Below are 24,952 nucleotides of genomic sequence, written 5' to 3'. Positions count from 1 at the left end.
TTCATTTAATCTCTTGGGAAAAACAAAAGAAAACAATTTTTTTTAACTGTGCATAGAAAGGCCACTGAGGGCCATGTGGCCCTCTGTACATAAAGCTAATAATACACCCAGGCTAGAGGAGTTTCTAAAATTAACAGAGCGGATGCAAGGCGGCTGGGAATGCTGACTTGGGCGGGCCTGCCACTCCAACGGGTTTCTACACTCTCCCCAGCTCTAGTTCCCTCAATTACAGTCCAAATTTGAGACAGTAATTAACAGGAGAATGTTTGCATTTAGTGGTCTTCATAAAACCAAATTGCATAAGGCAAAAACACCCATTTCCTCGCACTCTGACTAATGGTTTCAATCTTGAGCTTCCAGATGCTCAGGGATATTTCCAGCCCTCGATCTGGGCTGGGGTTGGGATCCTGGATCATTCTTTCCCACAAACCACTACCCTGGAACATCAGAGAGCTGCTGGACAGTATAATATGGTGGGAGGAGGGATGGGCCCTGGAGTCAGCCAACCTGGGTTCGATTCCTACTCCATGGTTTACTAGCAAGTCACCTTACCATGCCACACCTCCGTTTTCTTATCTGCTCAATGAGGATAACCACAGTACCTGACTAGCAGCACTGTCATAAGGAGGAAATCAACTGATTTCTGTCAAATGCTCTGACCTATGCCCAGCTATGTTATGAAATGAGTACATAAATCATTCAAATCAATAAATTTGCAGGAAAGAGGTAAGAGGTAGGAAGATCAAATCTCCCAGAGAAGAGCCAGAGCAAAACATCTGCTAGGAGTGGGATCACAGAGGAGCCTGTAATAGACCCAGGAGAGCCAGTAGCAAGAGGCAAGGGCTTGCCTTTGAGGCCATATGCACATATATACATGCATGCACATGTGCCCCCAGCAATCAGATAACAGACCTATTTGCCTCAGCACACAGATGCCCTCACCTCCAGAGACTCATGGTCTGGTCAGAGCACAAGGCTTGGATAGAAGGCAATTGGGCAATGGTGTAAGAAACCATCCATATGAGCCCAGGTATCCATAAAAATGCTATCCCAGTGGCCTAGAAGGGTGAGGCCAGGAAAGTGCTTCTGGAGGAGGCGAGAGGGGTTGGGTTTTGGGAGCTGCCCTTGGCTTCCTGGACTACCTTTCCTTACTCCTTGCCAGATGCTTGCACAGATCTCCGAAAGCCAGGCCCTGCCAGAACCAGATATGACATTCAGCACCACGGACAGCGCCCAGCACACCTGCCAGCCCGCGTTCAGTGGGCTTAGCCAGGGTAACCCGGCAACAGCTTCTGTACTGCATCCTCAGCTTGCTGGCCCCTCTTCACTTCCAATCCTGCTGGTCAGAAGCATCGCAAGTGATTCCTTAATATCTCTGGGCATTTTTATTGGGGTCTCCTTGGTGACTGAAAAGTCTTTATTCATAAAGACTCCAAAACACTTCACATGTATAGAGCACTTACTTTGGTTTTCCATGCATTACTCATTTATCCCTCACACCAGCACTGTGGCTGCTGTTATTTTACAGATGTGATCTTGAGGCTCAGAGAGAAGTGTCTGCCCTAGACTACACAGCTCGTGAGAGACAGACGCAAGACTAGGAGAAGTCTCTGGGACTGCAGAGTTTGAGTTCTTGGGGTTGTGGGTACCCTAGAGGGATGTGGGAGGCAGACACGCCTTTCTGACACTTTTGCATCACAGTGGAAAGTCAGCCTACCACAGCAGTGCGGCCCCTGCCCCAGAGACAAAACAGAAGAGAAGACTGCAAAGAGGATTTGGGAGACCCATGCTCCTGATGCTAGGGCTGTCTGAAGTAGAGGAAGTAGCATGCCTCTCAAGTGCTAAAGGCACCTTGGCCATCAGCATTCACTCAGTCATGGTTGCACATGTCCTACAGAAGGGAAAACGAAGGGCTCACAAAGGAAGGAAGAGTAACATTTCCAAAGCCTCAAGCTGGATGCCCAATGCTCCCTTATCACCTGGCCACCCCTAGAATCACTCATGAATAAATCTCACAATCTAGGGTGTGAATCCATGGTGGTCGGTGTCACGCCCTGACAAGGAAGCACGGGGCAGTCAGGCTAAGATATCCTGGAGTTAGCACATGCCTGAATTCGGGGCCCAAGTCTCTCCAAATCCAGAGGACCCTCCTCCAGCCCAGTGCCCTTTAAGTTGACAGGAGTCCTGGCCAGCAAGACACCAACTGGGCTCTGGAAGCCCCAGCAGCCCCAGGCTCCCAGACCTGTCTTATCTCCTTACTTCCTACCTGGACCAATGGGTCCACCCAGGCAGGCAGCCTATAGGCTGACACTGGAGGGGCAGGTCCCATATGCAGAAAGAATGGGGGATAGCAAAAAGTCAAGCAGCCCATTACACCGATATCTGGAAATTTCATGTTTTGGTGTAAGAGGAAGTTCATAGCCTAAGGGAGCTGAGGAAGACACGAGGAGGTGACTGACCCTGAACTCGGGACCTCAAGGACTAGACTAAGGGCCCTGTCCTTCCCTGGAGGCCAAAGAGGATGGGAAGGGTGACAGAATGAAAGTAGGAAAAGTGGAGGTCCCAGCTGGGGATGACCTCCTTCAACCTCTTCTTGTCCACACACACCCATGCTTGCCTTTGAGGCCACATGCACATATATACATGCATGCACATGTGCACATGCACAGACATGAACATGTATACACACATGCACACCCACATGCAATACCATGAATACATTTTTTGTAAACACACTCTTGTCTTTTGCCCTCCTACATGCATCCATTTTTACACATGCATACTTTCTTGCATACATTTTGGCACAAATGATATCCATTGGGAATCCTGTCAGCTGGAAGAAGAATGTCACTGTTTCGTCATTAAAATATTTTCCACCTTTCAAGCTAGCTCTTCAACTCTGACCACTGAAGCCTCTGCACAGCCTGAGTCTTGGTTTTAGCTCTCCTAAAACACCATGGGCTCCTGGAGGACAGGGGCCTTGTCTCAGACACCCATGTCCCTGCAGTGCTGACTGTAGCCCATGGGTCTCCATGCTTTCTCCCAGGTGAACAGCACACTCAGTGCCGTATCTCTTACCCTCTCCAACTTTACAGACAGCTCCCACTCAGTGCCACTCCTAGCACCAGACCTGCATTCCCACCTGCCTGCAAAATGCATCCACCCAGAGGGCCTGCTGTCTCCTACAGCCAACGACTCCAGAGCTGAACTCAGCATCCTCCTCCTCAAAGCTGAATGACAGTCTGCATTTCAATAATCCAGGCCCAAAACTTCCCAGCCATCCCTTACTGCTGCCTCTTACCTCCCACCCACCCCTACAGCAACACCCCCAGCAGTTACCATGTCTAGTCAAGCTGCTTCCATGATGGCTTCTGCATCTGTCTCTCACCTGGACCCTTGCCCCCACCTCCTTCCTGGTCTCCAGCCTCCATTCTCTTTGTGTCCAACTCATATGCCCTCTGGGTTATCTTTCCCGTTCCCTTGGTTTTCCAGACCCAGCAAAGATCCTGATACTGAACACGGTGAGAATGGAGGATGAGGGCAGTCAATACTTTTTGGGCACTTACCATTTGCCAGGCACTAATCTGAGTACCTTATCTGGATTACTTTATTTAATTCTCATTAATAAAAAGCCCTGTAAGGTGGATACTATAATCATGCCCATTTTACAGATGAAGAGACTGAGGTACAAGGAGTTGAGAGATTTGGTATATATTGTGGGCCAAGTGTTCAAACCCAAAGAGTCTGACTCCAGAGGCCTACTTTCTAACCACTCCACAGAAATATCATTCTGGCTGGTGGTATTTTATTACTCCCAAACTCTGCGCCTCCTCAAGCTCCTTGTCTCCCTCCCAGCTCTCTCTCCTGTGCTCTCTTCCATGACACCTGCATCCTTAACTTCTTCACTCCCAGACCCCACTGCCTCCCCGCTTAAGTGAACCCTAGTTGTGTCCTCAGGATACCACTCCCCCAAATCCCTCATACCTCAGGGTCAGGGGTGAGTCAGCACCCTCCCCTCTCCCTACTGCCTATGGTAGAAATGTCTACAAGATCTTTTGGGTATCCTTGTCACTTGCTGGCCATCCTTCCAGCATCCATCTGCCATCCTCAAGGACTTTGGCAATGCTGGCACCTGCTTCACAACCTTCCGTTCCACTCCAAATCCTGCCATTGTCCTGGGTGACTTCTACTTCGTATCATTGACCCAGTCAACACCCTGGCCTCTTGGTAGCTTGCCACCCTGACTAACAGTCCCACCTCAATGGTCTATTCCAAAGCGCACCCTTGACCACGTCACCACCTCCAGGTACTGCATTTCTGCAGTCCTCTTGTACGACCTGCCCTCCTTTCCTGCCAGCTCTTCTATTCAGTTGCGCTGCACCTGTTTTTCAGAGTACTGGGAATATCCAGTCTGCTGACTCCTCTGATCCTCCCATCAGAACCCTCGCACGTCCTCCCAACCACCGTCCACCCCAGACACAATGGTCCAGCTCATTTGCCTCTCTAAAACCAATGCCTTTAACTCCCATGCCCCTCTTCCTGGCACTGTCATGAAATCCCAGCCCCAGGCAAGGATCAGCATCAACCCTTTTCATGTTCACATGGGGGCTGTGTAAAGAATCCCACAACCTCAGACCAGTCCTACTAAACAGCCAAGTTTCTTAGCTCCTCGTGCCTCAATGCCCTCATCATAGCCTCATTCACAGCCCTCACCTCCCTCCCCTGATCCTTATAGGAGAACCTAGTAAACTTTCCTGCCCATTCCCCACAGCTGCTATTTCAAATTATTTCCTGTCTCCTCAAAGCTCTGAAACCACCACTTTTTCTCTCAGAGTCAGCAGATAATACCACTTTCTACGTCACACAGAGAAAAGAAAAGCCTCCAGAGTGCCCCTTTCCTCTTTCTGCCACCTTGCAGCATCTCCCCCATCCCATCTCCTCCTCCCAGCCACAAGGGAATCAGCGGCTTTTCTACCTGCCCTCTTGATACCATCCCTATTTTCCTCCCCAGGGACCTTAATCTACAGAAGGTTCCCTCTCATCTATCTCTTCCATCTCTCCCTCTCCACTGATCCTTTCCCATCAGCTTTTCCTTCTAAGCTCTCTAAACTTAAAAAAAAATCCCTCCCTGAACCCCTGCTGTCTTATCTCTTCCCAGGCTCCTTGAAGGAGGTGTCACTGTCCCCACACTCCCGCTTTCATGCGCCTCACCCAGCGCTCCTCTCCACTCCACTTGATTTTAGCCAAAGGCCAAGAAGCGATGCTGCTCTCCACTCCTCAGCACGTCACCAATATGTACCCTGCTGCTAAATCCAATGGTCACTTTCCAGTCCATTTCCTCCCCGGCCTTTAGCATTGTCTGGCCCTATAGACCATTCTGCCCTGCAGACAGTCTCCTCCTTGGCTTCCAAGGTGGCCCACTCCACTGGCTTTTCTCTCTTCTCACTGCCTCTCCTTTCCCTTCCCTTGAACAGCCCCCTTTCCCTCAGCATGACCTTTCCATGTTTTTGCTCCTTGGGGCCCTCATCTCTTCCCGCTCTATGCACTCTTTCCAGGTGACTTCACCGACTCCCATGGCCTTGTTATTCTGCTGCCTTGTAAACCATACCCCTCTCTTGAACTCTACACCCATGCGTCCACTTGCTGACTACGTGTCTACAACTGGATGTCCCATGGGAACCTCACCCTTGCCATATTCAGACAGAGCTTCACAGCTTCCTCCACACTCTTGTGCTTCCAGAAAATGGTACCACCAGGCATCCATAAGTATATCCTAGAAACCTCAGAGTTATCCTCAACTCTTCTATCTCCCTTGCCTTCCAACACTTCATCACGTTGGGTCCAATGTGTCCCATCAACCCACCATGGGGACTACTCCAACAGCTTCCCAGGGGAGCTCCTGGCCGGTCGAGGACCTCACATGCCTCAGGGTCAGGGCTGGGGCCAGCACCCTCCTCCAATCCACTCTCCACACTTTGCCAAGCCCCAAATCCTTCTGCGCTTCCCACCACCTCCCAAGTGAAATTCAGATTCCTCACTGTCATCCCCAAGGCCTTTCCTGGCCTGGACTCTGCCTCCTTCTCCTGCCTTCATGCTCCCCATTCCTCTCCTTGCACACTCTGCTGCAGACTGATTCAGCAGCCTTCAGTGTCCCCAACGCATGGCGCTTTCTTTGCCTCTGGGCTTTCCTACATGCTGTCATCTCTGCCTGGAACTCTTCTCCCACTCGTACCCACCTATCCCCCTTGGTTCACAAGAGGTATCACTTCTCCTGGGAAGCTTTCTTTGTATCTTATGAAATCCAGTTAACTGTCCCTCACAGGCACTGCCCTGCCATGGTATTTATCATGGTATAATGAAACTGTGTGTGTGACTGTCTAACTTGCCATCACTGACTCTCTGAAGTCAGCACAGTACCTTTTACACGGTAGCTCCTGATAAATACGTGAATGGGTGGAAACATACAAATGAGTGGATGGGGAATGGGTGAACAGATGCGTGCATGCCATGCATGCCTCAGGAGTGTGTGCCAAAGGCTGAGTGGCAGGGAGCCCAGCAGAAGCCACATGACGCGGCAGCCCTCAGAAACAGACTCCTTCCCACCAGGCTTCCACAAGCCTCTGACGATCAGAGAAGAACTTAGTATATCCAAACCCCCAAGACTCACAGCAACAGCCCTCGGGAGGTGGCCCCACCAGGTGCTGAGGATCGTGGTGGAAAAGTGGCAGAGAAAGAGCGGAGGCATTGAAAGTGGGAGAGAAGGCAGGTGGACAGACATGGGCCAGAAGAAACAGGGGGCCTGGGGTCTCTGACAGGATGGGATGAGAAAGAACTGGTGGGGAGACCTTGTGGCTAAAGACTGCAACCAAGGCCCTGACTGCGTTTCCAGCCTGAGCTGTGCAGGCAGTGGGGGCAGAACCAACCACCCATAATAAGCCCCCTCATTATGGGTGTACCTCCTCGGCCCCTCCACCCCACCTCCACCGCAGGGGATTTTAGAGGTTCTCCCTTCGTCCCAAATAGGCCTAGTACCGAGACTCAGGAGCCCTGGGGAGGGGATGAAGGAGGCAACTCCACTGCTTTCCCAGAATCCCCTCCATTCCCCAACCAGACAGACCCAGGAGGAGTCTTAGGGCTCCCCGCTACTGTGAGCTCCCCAAGGGCAGTAATGATTTCTATTCCTTTTCCAAGATGGGAACACACAGTTGGGCAACGGGTGGGGAGGAGTCTCAGTAACGTTATCTTATTGTTAAATGGATGGATGGACGGATGGACGGATGGACGGATGGATGGATGGACAGACGGACAGACGGATGGAAGACTGTTGCCAGAAGAAGAAAAGACTGCCAAAAATAAAACAAAGAAAGAATTCACTAAATCATTAACATTGATGATTTCTAAGGGTGGGAATATCGTGACTCTGAGTTTCTCCATTTCACCTTTCTACCTTTTCCACCTTCCCCATAACAGGCAGATATTACCTTTATAATCAGAAACATTCATCTACCTTTAAACAATGGCCTGTGCTGTGAGGGGTCCTCTAACATGTGTTGGGGAGAGCATGACCCTGGTCCCCAGACCTAAGTGGTCCTAAATGGTCAGCTCCTAAGCGGTCAGACCTAAGTGGTCCCCAGCTCCTAAGTGGTCAGCAGAAATACGTGGCAAAGCCACTGCCATGACCAGGAGGTCAGGATGAGAAGATGTTTTGGAAATCAATGATGAAGCTGGAGAGAGGGCAGTCGTCTGAAGAGCAGGTGTAATAGGCAAGGGAGGATAGCTTAACATCACATGCATGCCAGCCCATGACACACACATGTGACACGCATGAGGATGCCTTTCCTGCCTCCCCTCCCCACACCTTGATAACTGTTTGAAAGCACCTATTACTCCCCCTCCGCACCCCGTACCTGTCTAGCTCCTCTTTGCCATTCTCTGAGGCAGAGCCACTCTCGCCCCTTTCACCATCCCATACCCTAGAAAGAGCTGCCTCTCTGGTGGTGGGAGGAGTGTTTTGTCCCGGAGTGAGCTGGAGTCCTCCCTGCCTGTGTCCTGGGACTGGCATCTTAGCCTCCCCCTGTACCCTCAGGGTTGAAATCACCTCCCACAGCCTTCTTGAGCCAGGCTGGGTGCTCAGTTCAGGTCTCTGGAGGGAAATACACCCCCCACCCACTGCCTCCTTCCTGCCCATCCTCCCCTCGCTATTCTTCCCTGACCCCAGGGTCTCCCCACCACAATAGATAAATTGCTGTCTTCCTCCCACCCCTGCCTGGCCACTAGGGCTCTATTTTTAACCCACCTCAAAATCTCTGACTCAGAATCACAGGGCTCCCAGGTAGCTGCTCCCTTGGCTGCCTAGGGCTGCTTCAGACACAGTCCGATTTAGAGCCAAGGGCATCTGGGGCTTGGTTTATAGGCGGGTTGTTTGGATTTGGGTGTACCTTTATTTTCCAATTTTTCTATGTTTATCAATATTTAAGGAACAAAGTTTGTTTCGTTTTGTTTTTCTTAAAACCCAATTATGACCCTTTACCCCTGCCTCTTCTAAGGTACCTCCTCATCCTGGGTTGAGGTCCTGCCTGTCATGATGCAGTGAGAGCTGGCCTCAGCCTCTCCCCAAGGAGAAGGTGAGCTATGTGAGGGTGACAGCTGACCCAGTCTTCTCTTCTTGGCCTGTGATCCTTCAGCCATACAGCACAGCGCCCCTCACACTGCAATGTGCACACACATCACCTGGGGACTTTCTGAGCCGCAGACTTGGTGGACTTCAGTCGGCTGTGGGGTGGGGCCAACATCTGCACTGTTAACAAGCCCCCAGGTGATGCTGAGACTGCTGGTGCAGGGACCACATTTCTGTGGCCAGGCTATTGTAGATGTATGGTGCCTAGGTGCTCTGCTGTGAGGCCTTGGGCAAATCACTTAACCTCTCTGAGCCTGTTTTCTAATGTGCAGGATGAGAACGTTAATCCTCACTTCACAGGAGTCTAGGAAGATCCAATGAGATAATATTTACAATATGCTCTATGGCATAAATACTCAATTCAAGTGGGCCATCATCCCCATCATCATCATCATCATCATCATCATCCTCATCATCATTATTCTATGTCCATTAAGATGCAGGTCCTGGCCTGAGAGGTAGGAGGATCCTGAGGAACACAAAATGGTCCCACCTCAAGAAGCCCTCAGTATAGAGGATGGACAGACACACCTCACAGGGGAGCTGAAAATCCAGGCCAGCTCCATGGGCAGATGGGGCCATGAGCCAAGGGAAGGGAATAAGAGGGTTGATGCAGAATCTCTGACTCTGTATCCCATAGGCTGGGGATAGCCAGGGGGGAGGAGAAATTCAGCCAGGCTTGCTCCAGAAAGGAGCAGGGGGCAGCATGCCCTGTTGGGTACTAAAGCGTCAAAGAGAAGGCAGGCACCCAAGTAGGTCCACTGGTCAGGAGACAGCACTGTGGTTAGAGCCCAGGGGTTACAGGAAGGAGGCCCATGGTATGTGATGGAAGGTGTCCAGGTCAGGGGCCTGAGATTCTCAAGTTCTAGTCCCATCCCTGTCTCTAACTTGCTGTGTGACCTTGAGTAAGTCCCTTCCCTTCACTGACTTTTCCTCAGTTTCCCCATTGGCACAAAGCAAGCTAGACATCTCCAAAGATATGCTGAGTTCCATGAATCTCTGCAGTGCAGAGGCTAAAGAGGTCAGCCAAGGGCAGCTGGCCAGATCGACAGCTCACTCACAGAAGAACGCGCATTTCAGGGAACCCTGACACCTCAGCTCCCAGCTCTGAAGAGAATGTGGGAGACATCCTGAATGCCAGCTTGAGAACTCAGAGCTCTTCCAGGGTACACGAGGGGCTGGGAAGGTTATAAAGGAAGAGAATTCCTTGAGAAAGGGACTGCAACCGTACCTTCTCAACAGCACAGTGAGGACAGGCCTGGGCAAAAGAAATACTTTGAGATGAAAACCCACTGTTTATCTGATGGGCTAATTCCTCCTCGGGAGACCCTATGTTTGTACATGCAGAAACATACCAGTGAACATGTACATGCACGTGTGCGCACACACACACACCCCCCCCCAAACTGCACAGCAGGGGACATCTGCTCCACAGTGCTCCTAGTTGCCCGGATCTATGCTCCCTGAGGCCAGGGCCTAACCTCTCTGTGCTTCACCCAGCGGACAAGACCACCGGGGAAGATGGGGGAGGGAACAAGCAGTTGGAGAACTGAACTTCTCAGTCCAGCTTACAAGAATCAAAGAAGGCTCCAACACCACCCCCCCAGAAACCTTCTGTCCTCCCACTCAGGAGATTGGAACCAAAATAGAATATTGTTGTGGAGTAGCATGGGAGCACGCCCTCTGGGGAAATTAGGTGGGAGAGCTCACCTGCTCACGCAGGAAGGCACTGCCAGCGGTGGGAGGACACAGGCTTGAGGGGCAACATGAAGCACTGGAAATGGATTTGGAGCAGAACTCCTTTGTTTTTGGCTTTTTTTTTTTTTTTTTTTTTTTTTTTGAGATAGGGTCTCACTCTGTAGCCCAGGCTGGAGTGTGGTGGTGCAATCTTGGCTCACTGCAGCCTCAACCTCCCTGGGCTCAAGTCACCCTCCTACTTCAGCCTCTGGAGTAGCTGGGACTACAGGCACACACTACCATGCCCAGCTAATTTTTCTTTCTTTTTTTTTTATGGTAGAGATAGGGTCTTACTATGTTGCCCAGGCTGATCTTTAACTCCTGGGCTCAAGTGATCATCCTGTCTCAGCCTCCAAAAATGCTGGGATTACAGGAGTCAGCCACAGTGCCTGGCCTGGGGCAGAACTTCTTAAGGTAGGCAGCATTGGTCATGGAAGGGGCTAACAAGGAGGCCACAGGAAGGCTTCCCTATAAAGAGTAGCTAAATACTGACTCTGGGAGGGTCTACACTGTCCCTTTTTGATGGGATGGAGCCTGGGAGCAAATAACAAGGATTCTCTGGGGCATCTGGGGACACAGAGCTAGAGGGAACGTGCTGTGCTGCCTTCTATCCAGGAAAACACAGTCTAACAAGGAAGGTGAGTGGGGCCATGTTCTCTGAGGTCCCTCCTGGCCTCAGAATGTTATGATTTTGACTCCTCACAACCCACAAGGAAAAAAAGGGTATAAAAGTTCCCTGGAGAGGGAGGCCTATTACCAATGGGGTTAGATGTTGGGCTAAGAAGGCAGGATTTTACCCCAAGCTCTGGGGAGCCACTGTAGGGCTAAGGCAAATGCAGTGCAATCAGAGAACTGCAGGCTGTTAACACAGATGGGGCCTTAGGGATGTCCAGCTCATTGGCTCCCAAAGTGATAGAAGCAGAATCACCTGAGTACTTCCTAAAACTGTACCTGCCCGGCCTCACCCAGGGAGCCCGAGCATCTGTGGTCACATAAGCACCCAGGTGACTCTTCAGCAGCTGCCAATTTAGGCTTTGGGATCTTGCTAACACCCAACCCCTCTCTGGTCCCATTTTCAGAGGAGGAAAGCAAGACCCAGAGAGGTGAGGCCTCAGTTAAGTCCATACAGCTGGGCGGCACAGAGCCAAGTGTTCTACTGGTTGGATTCACAGGCTTGTCCCCTACACTCTGTCCCCAGGAGCTGCAGAGCAACCCAATGGGATGATGATGCCCCAGAACCTCTGGGACACGTTGAACAGCTTTTCCTGTTTCCTTCTTCTGCCAGTCCCAGAGTACATGATCCTGCTGGCCCATCCCACAGGGCCCCTCCACCCACAGTCATCCAGTGCGCCCTGCAATCTGCATGAGTCCTCACACCCTGAGCTCTTCTGAGGCCAGGTCTGAGCTTCCAGGAGGGGACTGCTCCCTAGGAGGGGCGGCTGGGAGGAGAGCATGGTTGAGGCCCTTTCCAGAATGGCATTTCAGTTCATTTTCATTAAGCTCCTGCTGCATCACTTCCTGGGAAGGATGCCCCGGAAACAAAGGAAAGAAAGCCTGGCATCCCCTCCACGGAGGCCATGACCTAATGGAGGGGGTCCTTCAAGAGGCCTCACCAATAGGACACAACATGCCAGGAAGACCCCCAGCCCCGCTCCCCAGGACAAGGGCCGGCAAAGCCTCCACAAAACTTGGCCCCTAGGTAAGAGATCTTCCACGTGTGCCTGGCCCCCAGGGGCTGCAGAACTCTAGGATCATGACTGGCTGGACCTCGGTGACAGAGCCAGAAAGAGGGAGGGAGATTCTCAAAAGCTCTACTGGCCAGCAGCGCTGTCCCTGCCCTGCTAGCTCAATTTGTGCTAATGGGGTCAGGATTCAGAGCTCAATACCTATTTGGTCAATTAGCTCTGCTCTCTTCTCAGCCTCAGACTGAGCCCCAACCCTGAACACTGAGAGAGGAGAAGAGTTTGCTGAGGTCACCCAGCAGAACAGGATGAGACTCAGGAGGGGAAACTGAGGGTGGGAGGGTGGGCAGTTCTGGGCCAGGCTGGCTCAAGATGCAGGACCCAGAGATCTGGGGCGGGCCAGCCCCCACACTGCAGGAAGCCAGGCCCCAGAGGCAGTCTCCCCTGCTGGACCAAGTTTCTTCTAAAAGGTGTTAATGGCATGGATGGGACCTGTGGACCTGAGGGTCTTTCCTGTCTTTGGGGAAGGGAACAAGTGCCCTCACATCCTCTGAGGATACTGGAGGTGGGAGAAGCCCGTGGCTGGCTTTGGCATACAGTGGCTGGGGACTCACATTAATCATTAACAGGGGCTGCTCTAGCCTCCAACGGGGAACTGCAGGGTAATTACTTCTGGGCTCCAGGCCACACGCTCAGTGACATTATTGCAGGCAACATCTGCCTTCTGGGCCTAGTACGGCAGGAGAAGCGAGTCTTCTCAAAGGCTGCACAGCTAGGACGAGGATGCACACACACACAGGCAAACACACCACACATACTCAGATGGCAGCACAGGCAGCCTGCTTAGAGTCCTGGAGGGTGAAGGGCAGGGACTAAGGAGTGCAGGTTAAAAGAGGCAGGTTCTGAATAAGCAGCCCCCAGCATCTGCCAACACCCACCCCAGCCAGGCGGCCCTCAGCTCAAGTTTCCAAGAAAATGCACAGAATGGTTCTCTCTTTCCTTCAGCTCCAGCTCAGAGTCACTTCCTCCAGGATGCCTTCCCTGACCATCAACCCACATTGATCTATTGCTCATCGGCCCTCCCATAAACCAGAAGTGGAACCCTACTCTCCGCTTTGCCACCTCCAGCCCCCTTAATGGTGAAAACAGCCTTGGAATGGGTGATACGGTATTCTGGAGGGCATGACTCCCTTAGCTTGCCTCTCCCCAAGCCCAGAGGATAATGTATTAGCCAGCCCCCATTATGTATTAATTTCTGAAAGCCTCGTTCACACAGACATAACACATCCACCCACACAGATAAATGCTTAGACAGACACAAAATCATCAGCAGCCAATTATCAGGCCCCCGCAGCTGCCGTGATCAGACCTGGAGGCCCCGCTGCTCGCTCTGCAATTTGTGGTAGCCCAGAGCTGGGGGTGCAGTGGGTGGAGGGAGTCCCTCTATCCAGCTGGCACGGCTCTAGGTCCAGCCCTGACCCTGAGGGTGCCTGAGCTTGCTGCCTGGCTGAGAACACCAAACACCAGCCCCAAACAATGAGAGAGCAGAGTTGGGTGGGGAGCTGTCACGTGTGAGATGTGATGACTCTGGCATCAGCAGCAGTGGCACGGTTGTTTATTTATAATTTGTACTTTACCTCCCAGAGAGGACCAGAGGCAGCTGGCTCAGATACTAAGAGGAATAGGGGCTCAGGAAACTTAGGGAAAGCTTCCTAAAGGGGGGCAGGGCACAAAGGTAGAGCCCCAAACCTTGGTACCTCAGGAAGGGCACCGAAATTGGTTCAAAGGTTTTGCACAAGGATGCCAGTTCCCGACCCTAGACCAAACCCTTCCCTTGGCCACAGACTTAGCCTTGAACCCAGCCATGGACTGAACCCCAATCCTGGTTACAAACTGAGCCCCAACCTTTGTCAGAGACTGAGTTCTAGCCATGGTCACAGAATGAGCCCTGATTCTGGTCACATACTGAATCCTAAACCACAGATCAACTCCAAATCCTGACTTTTCTGAAGTATATAATGAATAGATCACGTGGCCATTTCTCTAGTGGATCAGAGAAAGATACCACTGGCCACTTACCCCTTCTCCTCTGAACCCCAATCACCCCCATCCAGGAACAGGGGCATTAATGGCACCCGGACATGGTCCCCAAACCCCAAAGGTCTCTAGCAGTCAGGACCTTCCCAGGAAGAGGAGGTGAGCCAGCCTCCCAGCCCAGCATCCTCAGAAACAGCAACCCCAGATCTGGGGTCAGGACAGCATGTCTCAGTCACCAGACTCTGCACCTTCAGAAAGGGGAAGACTACCTTCTCATGGGAGCAGCCTAAATTATGATGGGATCCTGAGAATACCTATCATCCCAGAAAGACACGTATGAAGCTAGAGTGACAAGAAAAAGCTCCAACTGACAGGACCATTCAGGAAAGCCTTCTCTGCGAACCCTCTGGCTGGGAAGCTGGGGGTGGACTTAAGCTTGAAGACCTTTGCAGACAGACATGACACCACCCACTTGGTCTCTGGTTTCGCTTCTGGCATACTCTGTGACCTTGAGCCAGGTGCTCCCCTTCTTGGCTCCTCTGCTCCCCATCTATGAAACAAAGGCTCCAGGCCAGGGGCTTGCTAAGGCCTCTCCAGATCTGATATTCCGACACCTGATCAATTTCCTGTGCCTGCTGACTATCCCTTTCTGAGCCCCTCCTCAATGTTTTAATTCTCAGGAGAATGTTTTCTTGAACTACTCGTGTAATTAAATTTTTTAAACACTAACATAAAAGAAGGAGGAGTGTCAAATTCCAGTTCTGATATTCATGGCTGCATGATTGGGGGATCTCTCTCTCTCTCTTTCCTTTCCTCGTCAGAGCCTTATCTGTAAACGGGATATAAAATTATTTGGGGGCCATCGTGAAGAATAAATGAAACGGGAGATATAGAGCTCCCAGCACAGCCTGGCACATGGTAGATGCTTTGTAAATGGTGGTTACTGATCTGTGAACCCACCTAAAGAACCCCGCTTTTAGTCTCTGTTGATTTGAGTCTAGGGCTGTAAACTCTGAAGCCTACAGGGGTCAGGCAGCTAAATGGCATGAATGACGTGTCTGGGTGTAAGACAGTGGCCTTAGCGACAGCTGGGGACCTGTGCAACTGCAGAGCAAAAGCCGATGTAAAGGAGGCAGCCTCTAGTGTCTCCTTCAGCTCCCTGCTATGGAGTGGGAATGTGCGGCCAGGGCTGCCAGAGTTTCCAGTTTTTCAAAAGAAGCCCAAGAGCCATATTTTCAGGTTATATCTTTCCATTTAAAAACATTGGCTCAGATTTGTTATGACACACTATGCTGGCCAAACAGAGCACATCTGGGTGCTGTATTCGGTGCAAGGGATGCTGCTTGGCAACCTCTGACTGAAGTACTGCTCAGTCTTATCTTGAGCGCCCATGGTGACGGGGAGCTCACCACCTCTCTGTGCTGCCTTCCGCCTCAGACCCGAGTGGGTGCTGATGGTACAGTGTCTCCAAGTGACTTCCCAGCCCGTGGCACTGCAGACTTCTAGGGCCCTGGCAATGCTTCCTCAGTAAAGAAGCCTAGCTGGCAGAGAACATCCTCTCCAAAGCCAACACAATGCCCCTGCCGGCCCATGGCCCTCTGTTTGGGAAATGTGAATTCTTCAGCATCCCATGGGCGAAAGCAAGACTGTCTGGTCAGCCTCGGTAGCCCTTCTATTAATTAGCAACTGGCAGTCGCAGCTTTGTAAGAGCCCTTGAGCCAAGTGAGCGTGTGCAGGAGCCGGCTGCCTCCTCAGTTCTATGACAAGCCCCCAGGGGACTGGGGCTGGACCTTCTGCTCTGAGTGAATTCCCCCATGGTGGCCAGTGTTGTGGCAGGCACAAGGGCCACTCAGGCTGCAATGACACTTCTCAGCCCCACCATTTGTACGGAAGCTAATGCTTTTCAGGGTAGGAGGGGGCACGGAGAAGTGACAGGCAAGCCCAGCCCTCAGGGGAGGCTTCTGGGCATAGCCTGGGGCAGGGAAGGAGGACATAAGATTGGGAAGAAGGCCTGGATGCCTCTGTCCTCCTCTCAGCTGGCCCTTGTCAGAGTCGCTGGCTCCCCTGCTCAGTCACCTCTGCGCTCATACCGACATCTGCTCCTTTCCAGAAATCTCATTGCAACGCAGCAGTCACAGTACTCCCTGCCCCTTCTCCCCAGCCAGGCCCACCCCTCTGGCCCTTTGGATGGGAGAAAAGCTGCAAAAGTGGTGGGACAGGATGGATTAATGAGGGTCCTCTGGTCACCCAGCTTCTTCCTGTTTACACCCATCCCAAAAGCCAGCATGCAGGACCAGCAGGGTCCAAGCAGCAGTGCAGGAAAGGAGGAAGAGCAAGCTGTGAATCCCACATCCCCACACTGGCAGGCAGACCTCTGTGGCTTGGCTCAGCCCAGTTCACAGACTTTATCCTGCCACGCTGAGCTTGAGGACAGAGGCCACAGGCTCTGAGGCCAAAGAGATAAAACGGAGCTCTGCCCTCAGGGAGCTCAGTTCGGGAGCTTGGGCTAAGCATGGAACAAGCGCATGAACAGTAACCTCAATACTCCAAGCATGGTCCTGGTCGGGGCACCAGCACATTAGCATTCTTTGGGCGCTTATGAGAAATGCAGCATCTCAGACCCCATCCAGACCTACTGATTCAGAATCTCTATTGAACAAGATCTCCAGGTGAGTCGGATGACATTACAGCAGGAGAAGCTGCATTGTAACAAACATAGAGCTCCGTCCAAATGCCACAGGGTGTTCAGCCAGGGAGAGATGGATGGCAGCCAGGGTGGCCTGAGAGGGCATCCCACAAGGCCCTGGGGACAGTGGGCCCTAAAGCATGGGAGAGGAGGGTGGATGGACAGGGAGAAAGGTCAGCACAGTTGGAAGCTCCCTGTGTGAGGCAGGCGGCTACCTGGCAGCCAAAAAGCCTCAAAGCTCACAGCAGGTAAGGGAACTGGTGTGGCAGGGCCAAGCAGGGGCAAAGGTAACCCCCAGCCTTATCATGTAGCCACCAGACCAGGAGCTTGAGCCTTGCAGCAGGGAGAACCTGGAGCCAAGGTCTCTCTAGCCAGGCAGTATGGGGGTCCTGGCTCTCTGCCTCTATCGGGTTTCTGTGCACCCAGCATCCTAGGAGCACCTCGGTCCTGAGCTCCAGCAGCCCCTGCCTTGTCAGGTGGGACACATCTCATCCCCAGAGACAGCCATGCTGCCCACTGTGCCAGCTGAAAGCACAGCCCAGGCAGCTCACCTTGGAATTCCCCTCTGCAACTAGGCACCCTTCCCCCTCTAGCACAGCCTGCGGCTCCTTTCCGCCTGGCTTTGCACACTGAGAGTCTTAACAACATTTCTGGGAAATGGCCCCAAGAAAGCCCAGGAAAGAAGGGGCCTCAGAACCCCCAGACCCAGAGTCAGGCTGCTGCCTCTTCCTCCTTTCCACCTCCTGCCGGAACAGTCCTTCCCAGGACTCAAAGGGAGAGAGGTGGGAGGCGGTAGGACTGAGGAAACAGAAAAGAAACCAGTGCCCAGGCAGAACCCCTTTCCTTCCTCAGGCATCCAACTCTGAGCCCTGTTTTTGTTTCCATCCTGCTGGCAATGGGAGGCCCAAGCCCCAGACTGCAAAGAGACCCCCATTGCCAGGCTCCAGAGAAGGTGGGTGCCTGCCTCTCACCAGGCCCAGGCTCTCTTCTGGGACGGCCTAGAGAGGGGTTCACAACCTTGAGCCCCCAGATGGTCCTCAACCTTGGAGGCCACAGACCAGAAATCAAGTGCCACACTCTATGTGTCTGGATACCTGGGTATCCTTCTGGATGGAGTGAAATCTCTGACCCCAAGAAGGTTCAGAACCCCTGCTTGAGCCAAGGACAGAGGTCCATGTGATCTTCCCAAAACCAAGGAAATGAAGTTGTGAGGGCAGAGGAGGTGTGGTTCACAACAGCATCACTGCTGCTCTCTCAGCTCACTGCAGAGCTGTCGGTGGGGCGACCATAGTTGTACAATTTGTGCTTGACATGGCAACAGGCAACAAGATTCCCATTTTCTAAATGGGCAAACTGGGGCTCAAAGAAGGCTCATAACCCATGCAGGGCTCTATAGCAGTCAGGGTTGGGGAGGTGACAGGAGGTGAGTAATGGCAGTGACGGGGTGCCAGTGACCAGCAGGCAGAAGGAAGTCAGCTCAGGACACCCCTGGGACCTGCTAGGCCACTGGCCCAGTTTCCAAGATTTCAGAGCCCAGCTCTTTCTGCCCCAAGGAAAGGACACTTTAAGCACCCTCGCCTTCCCTTCCTCATGGCTTCAGGAGGCTCAGTCTAGGAGAGGGTAGGGACAGGGGGATGAGAAAGGCCAAGCTTCTGCCTGCCTCCATTATTAACGCTGAGCCAGCTTTGGGGGTGCAGCAGCAATTCCGGAACTGACATTCCACATAGGGACTTCCCCACCAGCTTCCACATCCACCCACACAGCCCCCAGACAGACACCCGCTCAGACAGACACCTAGATACACACACCCAGGCTGACTCCCTGAGCCTGACCAGCTTCCGGGAACACAACCAGCTACATCTGCACTTGGGGTTCCATTTCTTTTCTCTCCTCTTAGAAAAACAAGATTATCCAGATACTGTTTTTGTTGTTGTTGTTGTTGTTGTTCCAGGTTCTCCAGGACACAGCTTGTGTGGAAGGAAGGACCCATCCAGGACCTAAGAGCACAGCCAGCCTTGGGGAGGAGCCCGGGGAGCCATGTCCTGAGGGTCTGCATCATCCTAGCCTCTTCTCTTAACACACCACAAAAACAAGTTTCAAAAGGCAGATGGGGAGTTGGAGGGGAGGGGAAGCCAGAAAAGCCCAGGGAGCCTGGAGGAGCCATGGGGGTAGCCAGGGCATGGTCTCTTTTCTATTGGGGGGTGGGATCAGGGGCAGGTAGAGTAATGAGAAGCAGAGGCAGCCCAGAAAAGCCTATTATTAGCCATGGCACAGGTTATGCTGGTCCCTCAAAGCACAGCCCACCCTTCTCCTGGGAAAGGCACCCAGCCTTCCTTCCCCAGCAAGGGGAGATGCCCGAAGCAGTCCATCACAGCCAGCCCTGAACTCCAAACCGCAAACTCAATCTATCATGGTTTGCTGGCAATTCTTTATTAAACCAATTCTGCTGGATCAATGCTTCCTGCCCGTCAAAATGATGAATCAATCCTTCACTAGCCTGAGCAATGCTTGCAGAAGCTCTTGTGAAGCCTAAGGTGGGCAATGGCAAGTGGCTACACAGAGGCCCAAGGCCAGTGGCTAAAACTCTAGAGACTGAGGCTGGGGGTGCTGGTCAGTGTAGGGTGGGTTAGGTAGGGTTGAGTGGTGGGTTTTCTTTTTTTTTTTTTTTGAGACGGAGTCTTGCTCTGTCACCCAGGCTGGAGTGCAGTGGCGCGATCTCGGCTCACTGCAAGCACCGCCTCCCGGGTTCACGCCATTCTCCTGCCTCAGCCTCCCGAGTAGCTGGGACTACAGGCGCCCGCCACCGCGCCCGGCTAATTTTTTGTATTTTTAGTAGAGACAGGGTTTCACTGTGGTCTCGATCTCCTGACCTCGTGATCCGCCCACCTCGGCCTCCCAAAGTGCTGGGATTACAGGCGTGAGCCACCGCGCCCGGCCGAGTGGTGCGTTTTCTAAGCTTAGAAGACTTAGCTAGGCTCTTGCCTCTTTGACCTGCTGAGAATAAGACTAGCTGTTTTGGCCTAGAAGCAGGAAAGGCATGGCCACCACTCCTCCAGACACGCTCAGATGGTCTTTCTTGGGTTTCTTTCCTTACACCCCACCCAGCTCCAGACAGCTACAAGGTTGTGCAAAGGGGTCGTGCCACTTGCAGCTACCAGTCCCTGTTGCTTGTTGCACAAACCCAAATTCAAAGCCCACTCTGACCCCTTTCCTGTTGCCCATTTAACAATTCTGCTGTATCCCTGCTTCCCTATCCCCACACCCTCTCCTGCAGCCATGTCCCAGACAGCCTGCAGTTAGTGGGAGACTCTGCAGCAGGGGGACTACAGACAGACACACAAGAATGGGGTAAGACCAGGAAGGGGAAAAGGATCCTATCTGATGAAATCGACCCAGTCCTCACTCTTCACCATCCAAGGTAAGGGAAACAGGAAGGGCCAGGCCCAGCATCCAGAGGGTCCCCAGCCAATGTTTGCTGCTGAGGGAGGATGGGCATGCCTGGGGTTGACCTCTTGTAGGCTCCCCAGGCAAAGGGCTTGGTGATGAGAACCCTGAACAGATGCTTTCTGACAACAAAGACAGCAGGGACCTGGGCCAGGGAGGGGAGGACCCCTCACCAATCTCAAGTGGTTGGTACTGGAACTGCCTATCACCACCACTGAAGAGTTGAGAGACAGGAGAAAAAACGCAGGACACCCGTTTTTTAGCTCCTGCTCACTCCTCTAGCTCAGCCCGGGATCCTCAGGGTCTAGTACTGGCCAGAGGCAAGTCTACTCTTTAGGAACCTGGCACAGGGAACCTAGCTACCATTCGTGATGGGAGGGTCCCACATTTACTCATACAATTTGATGACTATGGCTGTCTGTTTACCCTGCCCTCTGGTCTCCCCAGTCCTCTGGGAATGGGAACCCTGGAGATATTAGGGTTAGGAAGAGCAGTCTCTCAAAGGAAAAAAGGGGGGAGGGGCTCTGTTCACTACCTATTTTAAGCCACCGAGTGTTGTCTGACTGGTCATTCCCAGTGCGAGAAATCTCTCTCATTGGATGGAAAATGGCTTTGCTCTCATTACAAACCCAGCTTCCCTGGAGTTTGCAAAGAGGGCTCTGGGTTGGCAAAATGCTCATTTTTATAGGCAGGCAAGCAAGGTAGGCAAGGAAGGGAGATAAGTAGGGGGCAGGGCCCAGAGAAAGAGAACGAGAGAATTAAACCCAGCTTGAAAAGTGTTTCCCAGACCTTCATCACAATCTCATGTATCAGGAAAGCCCAGAGGGGCACTAGGGAACCTCAGGACCTTGACTTAGGTAAAGGCATCCCTTATCCCAACCCTAGAGACAACCAACAATCCCTCTTTTTGCACAAATATGTCCACAAGCTCCCAGTGGTATCTGCTGTTTAGTGGCATCTGACTCAGGTGATGTGGAAGGGGGCAGGGTCCCTCTCCCTGACTGGCGGTCATACCTTGTTTGGGGACCCACGAGTGGCCCATGAGAGACCAAGCAGATGCTGGAGCTTGGGTCTCCGGGTTACGGATGGGCCACTGGACAAGCATGGGGTACAGGACAGCGGCTCATCAATCAGAACACCAGGCATCTTCATCCATCACTATGAGCAAGGTCATTCTGCCCTGCCGCTCCGGATGCCAGCTGCCCAGGGTGCCTGCTCCTGGCCCACCACTCAGCATGAGGAGCTGAGCTCAGGGTTACGGTGGATGCAGGGGGTTTTCATCCCGGCCTGAGGCCCCAGTGACCTCGGTCCTCCAGGGACCCAGCCGCAGCTTGCCAGGGCACCAGAAAGCAGATAATAATGCCTGCTGTCAGTACCCGAGGAGCTGGCCCGTTGCTAAGAGGTCTGTCTCTCTTCATGGCCCTGCTCTGCTGGCTGAATGACCCGGAGCTGCCTCTAGGATGGCCATCCTGACTCTGCAGCCTTGAAGGGGGAGGAGGAATGTGTGGCTTAAGGTGGCAGAGCCCTATCCTGGCTGCCGGCAGGGGTAGGCCAGGCTTAGAACACCTTTTTATTCTGTCTCCAATGCAGCCCAGACCCGAGAAGACCGGTGACAGAACACAGGAAAGTTCCCTCAGCGCGGTGCAGGAGGGGGCCTGGGGGTGTCTCGGAGCCTAGAGGCGCCCTGCTTCTCTTGGAGCTCCCAGCGCAAGGAAGGAAAGTTAACTCCAGCTGGGAGGCAGGGTCAGGAGGAGGCATGCCTGCACCGTGCAGGGCACCCACAGGATCATCGCTGTGGCCCCTTACCTGAAGTCACTGTAGGGGTGGATAATCCAAAATCCGGCCGACTTGACCCTCTCCTGCTCGCGTTCCACGGCTTTCTGGCTGCCGAACATCCTTAGGGAGAATTTGTTGACCCCGGGTTGGAGCATGGCCCCGAACTGGCGCTGCATGAAGCCGGACTGGCCCAAGCGCACCTCGGCCTCCGGAAGGATCTGGTCGCCGGTGGCCGCGCCTCCCTCCACTTTGATAGCGGTGTCCGCCGAGGGCTGCTCGCAGGAGGAGGAGGCCGGCTGCGGTGGCTGCTGGGGCGGCGGCGGCGAGGCTGCGGGCTGCGCCGAGGCGCCGGGGCGCTCGGGCTCGGCCGCCAGGCCTGGGGGCGTCCTGTCCTCGCCGGGGGACGCGTCGCCCTCGGCGATGAGCCGCCGCTCCTCCGCGGAGTCATGCAGGTGTCCGTGACTGCTGCCGCTCCCTGTGCCGCCGCCGCCGCCGCCCCGGCTGCCCAGCGAGGCCAGGCTCCCGCGGAAGCGCCTGCAGTCGCCGTTCGTGCTGGACTTGCCCGCGCCGCGGGCCGACCCTTCGCTGTCCGCTGCCCCGAGGGCCGAGCTCCGGGACTCCGTGCCACCCGCGGCCGCCGAGGGCGAGGGCGAGGGCAGTGGCCGCAGCCGGATGCTCCTGCGGCTGGGGTCTTGGCGGCCCCCGGACCCCTCCTCCTCGGCGTCCTCTTCCTCGTCCATGATCCACGCCTTGGCCCCCACCTGCTGCGGGAGGCTGTAGAGCCGCTTGCGCATGGACGGTGGCAGCTTGTCCATGGCGCCAGGGGCAGGACCGAGCCGGGGGTAGGGGCGCGGCGCCGCGGACGGGCTCCAGGTCCGCCCGCCGGTCAGTCCGCCCGTGGGGACTCGTCCTTCGCCGCCGGCGTGGGGCCGCCTCAGGCGCCCATACTCGGGCAGGCTGCGCGCCGCTGGGAGGCTCCCAGTTGCGCTCCGAGTCCCCGGGCTCGCCGCGCTGCGCCTCCTCCCGGGCCGGGCTGGGCGCTCGGACCCCGCGCTACCTCCTTGCCTCCTTCCCTCCCTCTGGCGTTCAGGGGCGCGGCGCGCGGCCCGGCTCCAGGCGCCCCGCCCCCGCGGGGAACAATGGGCGCCGGCTGGAGAGGCTCTGCGGCCGCGGCGCTCGGGGAACCGCTCCGGAGCGCAGAGCGCACGGCCCGCGCGGGTCCCGGGCGTGCGTCCCGCGAGAGGGCTGTCTGTCCGTCTGTCTCGCCGCCCGGACTTTGTGGCTGGCCCCCCGCGACCTCGTCTCGCCTCCTCTGGCCCGGCCCCTCTGGCCCGTCCCGGGGCTCCCGCCGCAGCCAAGCGGAGCCCAGCGACCCGCCGGGCTTACATCAGCGGCCGCCTCCCCCGGAGCGCCCTCCGGCCGCGCTCGGGCTCCCGCGCCCCGGAATATTCATGAAGCCGCCGCAGCTCGCGGGTTGCCATAGGAGCGGCTCCAGCAGCCGGGCCTGCCTACCTGGGCTTCTTAAAGGGGCAGCGGCGCACGGGCCAGGGGCTGGGAGGGGGCGGGGGGCGGGCCTGGCGAGGGGCCGGGGTTAGACCCTCGCTAGACCTTCGGAGCCGGGGTGAGAGGTGTCCGTACTGCTGCGCCCTTAAATCTCTTTCTTGGGCCAAGCTGGAAGCGCGCCCCAAGTCTAGAGCTCCGGCTTCAGTTGCGAATTCCCCATCCCAAGATTGAAGGGGGCGGGGTAGCTTCCCAAATTCTCCATCACCAAGCTCTGGGCTCGCCTTTCCCTGGCATGTTTGCCCCTCAGCTGGGTCTCCGACTCTCCTTTTGGAAAGCGACCGGGTTTTCTGGATGCAGAGTCCCGGCCTTCCCGCAACCCGCTTGGGGAGGGGTTTCCGGAAATGCGCCGCGTCGGGGAGGCTCCCAGGGTTTTCCTGTGACATGGGCAGGGGGCGAACCCCGCGCCAGTCTTTCCCCTGCAAAGCCTCGCAGCAGCCAGGCAAGGAGGGCGTGGGGAAACAGGGAGACACTCACAGGGCGCGCGGGTGGGACCCAGCCCTTCGAGGTAAGACTTCGAGGAAATGCGCCGGCAACAGTCACGGATGCGAGATCCGAACGCCGACCTCCGCAAGCGCCTCTCCCTCGGTAGTTCCGAGAGAGGGACAAGCCGGCTGCAGCGGGGAGCGGTTGGGCCGGCTCCTCGGACGCCCCGGCACTCTGGAACTGGCTTTGGAGCCCCTTCTCCCTGTGTTCCCATCCAAATTATGACACCTCCTATGTGGACCCACGCTGGGTAAGTTCCTGTTCCACCCAGTGCCCTACCTGCCCCCCCAAGCAGCTGCACAGCCCCTACTCCCTTCCAGTCCGCAGCCCAGCCCCTCCCTCCCCCCCGCCAAGGATCCAGCTGTGTGTCCTCTCTCACAGTCTCTCCCAGTGTACAGTGTCCGGGCGTATGGACAGATTTCACTAGCTCAGCCTAAGGTATAGCCCTACCCCTCTCCAACACCCTGGACAGCCTGATACCCCAGATTAGCTCAGAAATGGAGAGGGGGACAGATTGGGCATTAAGGGGAGGGGGTTGTCCATGGAAGGCTGGAGCCGAGGTTAATGCTGGAGCGGACACACAGCAAAGTATCACAGGAGGGAGGCAAAAAGGTCCCCTGGCTCTGCCATCTGTCTGAGGAATAACATCAAGCTTTTCTTCAATTGATTTTTTTACTCTCATTCTTAGCCCAGTGTGGCCACTTCCCCCTCCTCCATCCAGAGTAGGAATTTGGAGGGCAGGATGGGGGCGTGGGCAGCCTAGCAGGGGCTCTTCTGCTCTACCCACTGAACCACAGGACCTCCCACAGTGGGAGGAATGACTAGGGTGATGACATCACTGGTAGCTGGCATTTTTACTTTTGAGCA

General features: G+C 54.5%; 1 protein-coding gene across 5 annotated transcripts in view; it reads right to left on the bottom strand.

The window, feature by feature from the left end:
• Nucleotides 1–23,469, bottom strand: part of LOC105463781 (hyperpolarization activated cyclic nucleotide gated potassium channel 4) — a 52,076-nt gene extending 28,607 nt beyond the window's left edge. For all 5 annotated transcript variants that reach the window (XR_011626379.1, XR_011626380.1, XM_071101072.1 and 2 more), the window contains exon 1: nt 22,070–23,469. Coding sequence is in view for 3 of the 5 variants with exons in the window: in XM_071101072.1 (XP_070957173.1) it covers nt 22,070–22,854 (785 nt within the window). In the remaining 2 variants the exon portion in view is untranslated. The remainder of the gene's footprint in view (nt 1–22,069) is intronic.
• Nucleotides 23,470–24,952: the final 1,483 nt, after the last annotated feature.

This window comes from Macaca nemestrina, chromosome 7 (assembly GCF_043159975.1).
Source record: "Macaca nemestrina isolate mMacNem1 chromosome 7, mMacNem.hap1, whole genome shotgun sequence".
NCBI lineage: Eukaryota > Metazoa > Chordata > Mammalia > Primates > Cercopithecidae > Macaca > Macaca nemestrina.
Note: the sequence above shows the minus strand (reverse complement) of the source record. Positions and strands in the feature narration are given on the sequence as shown.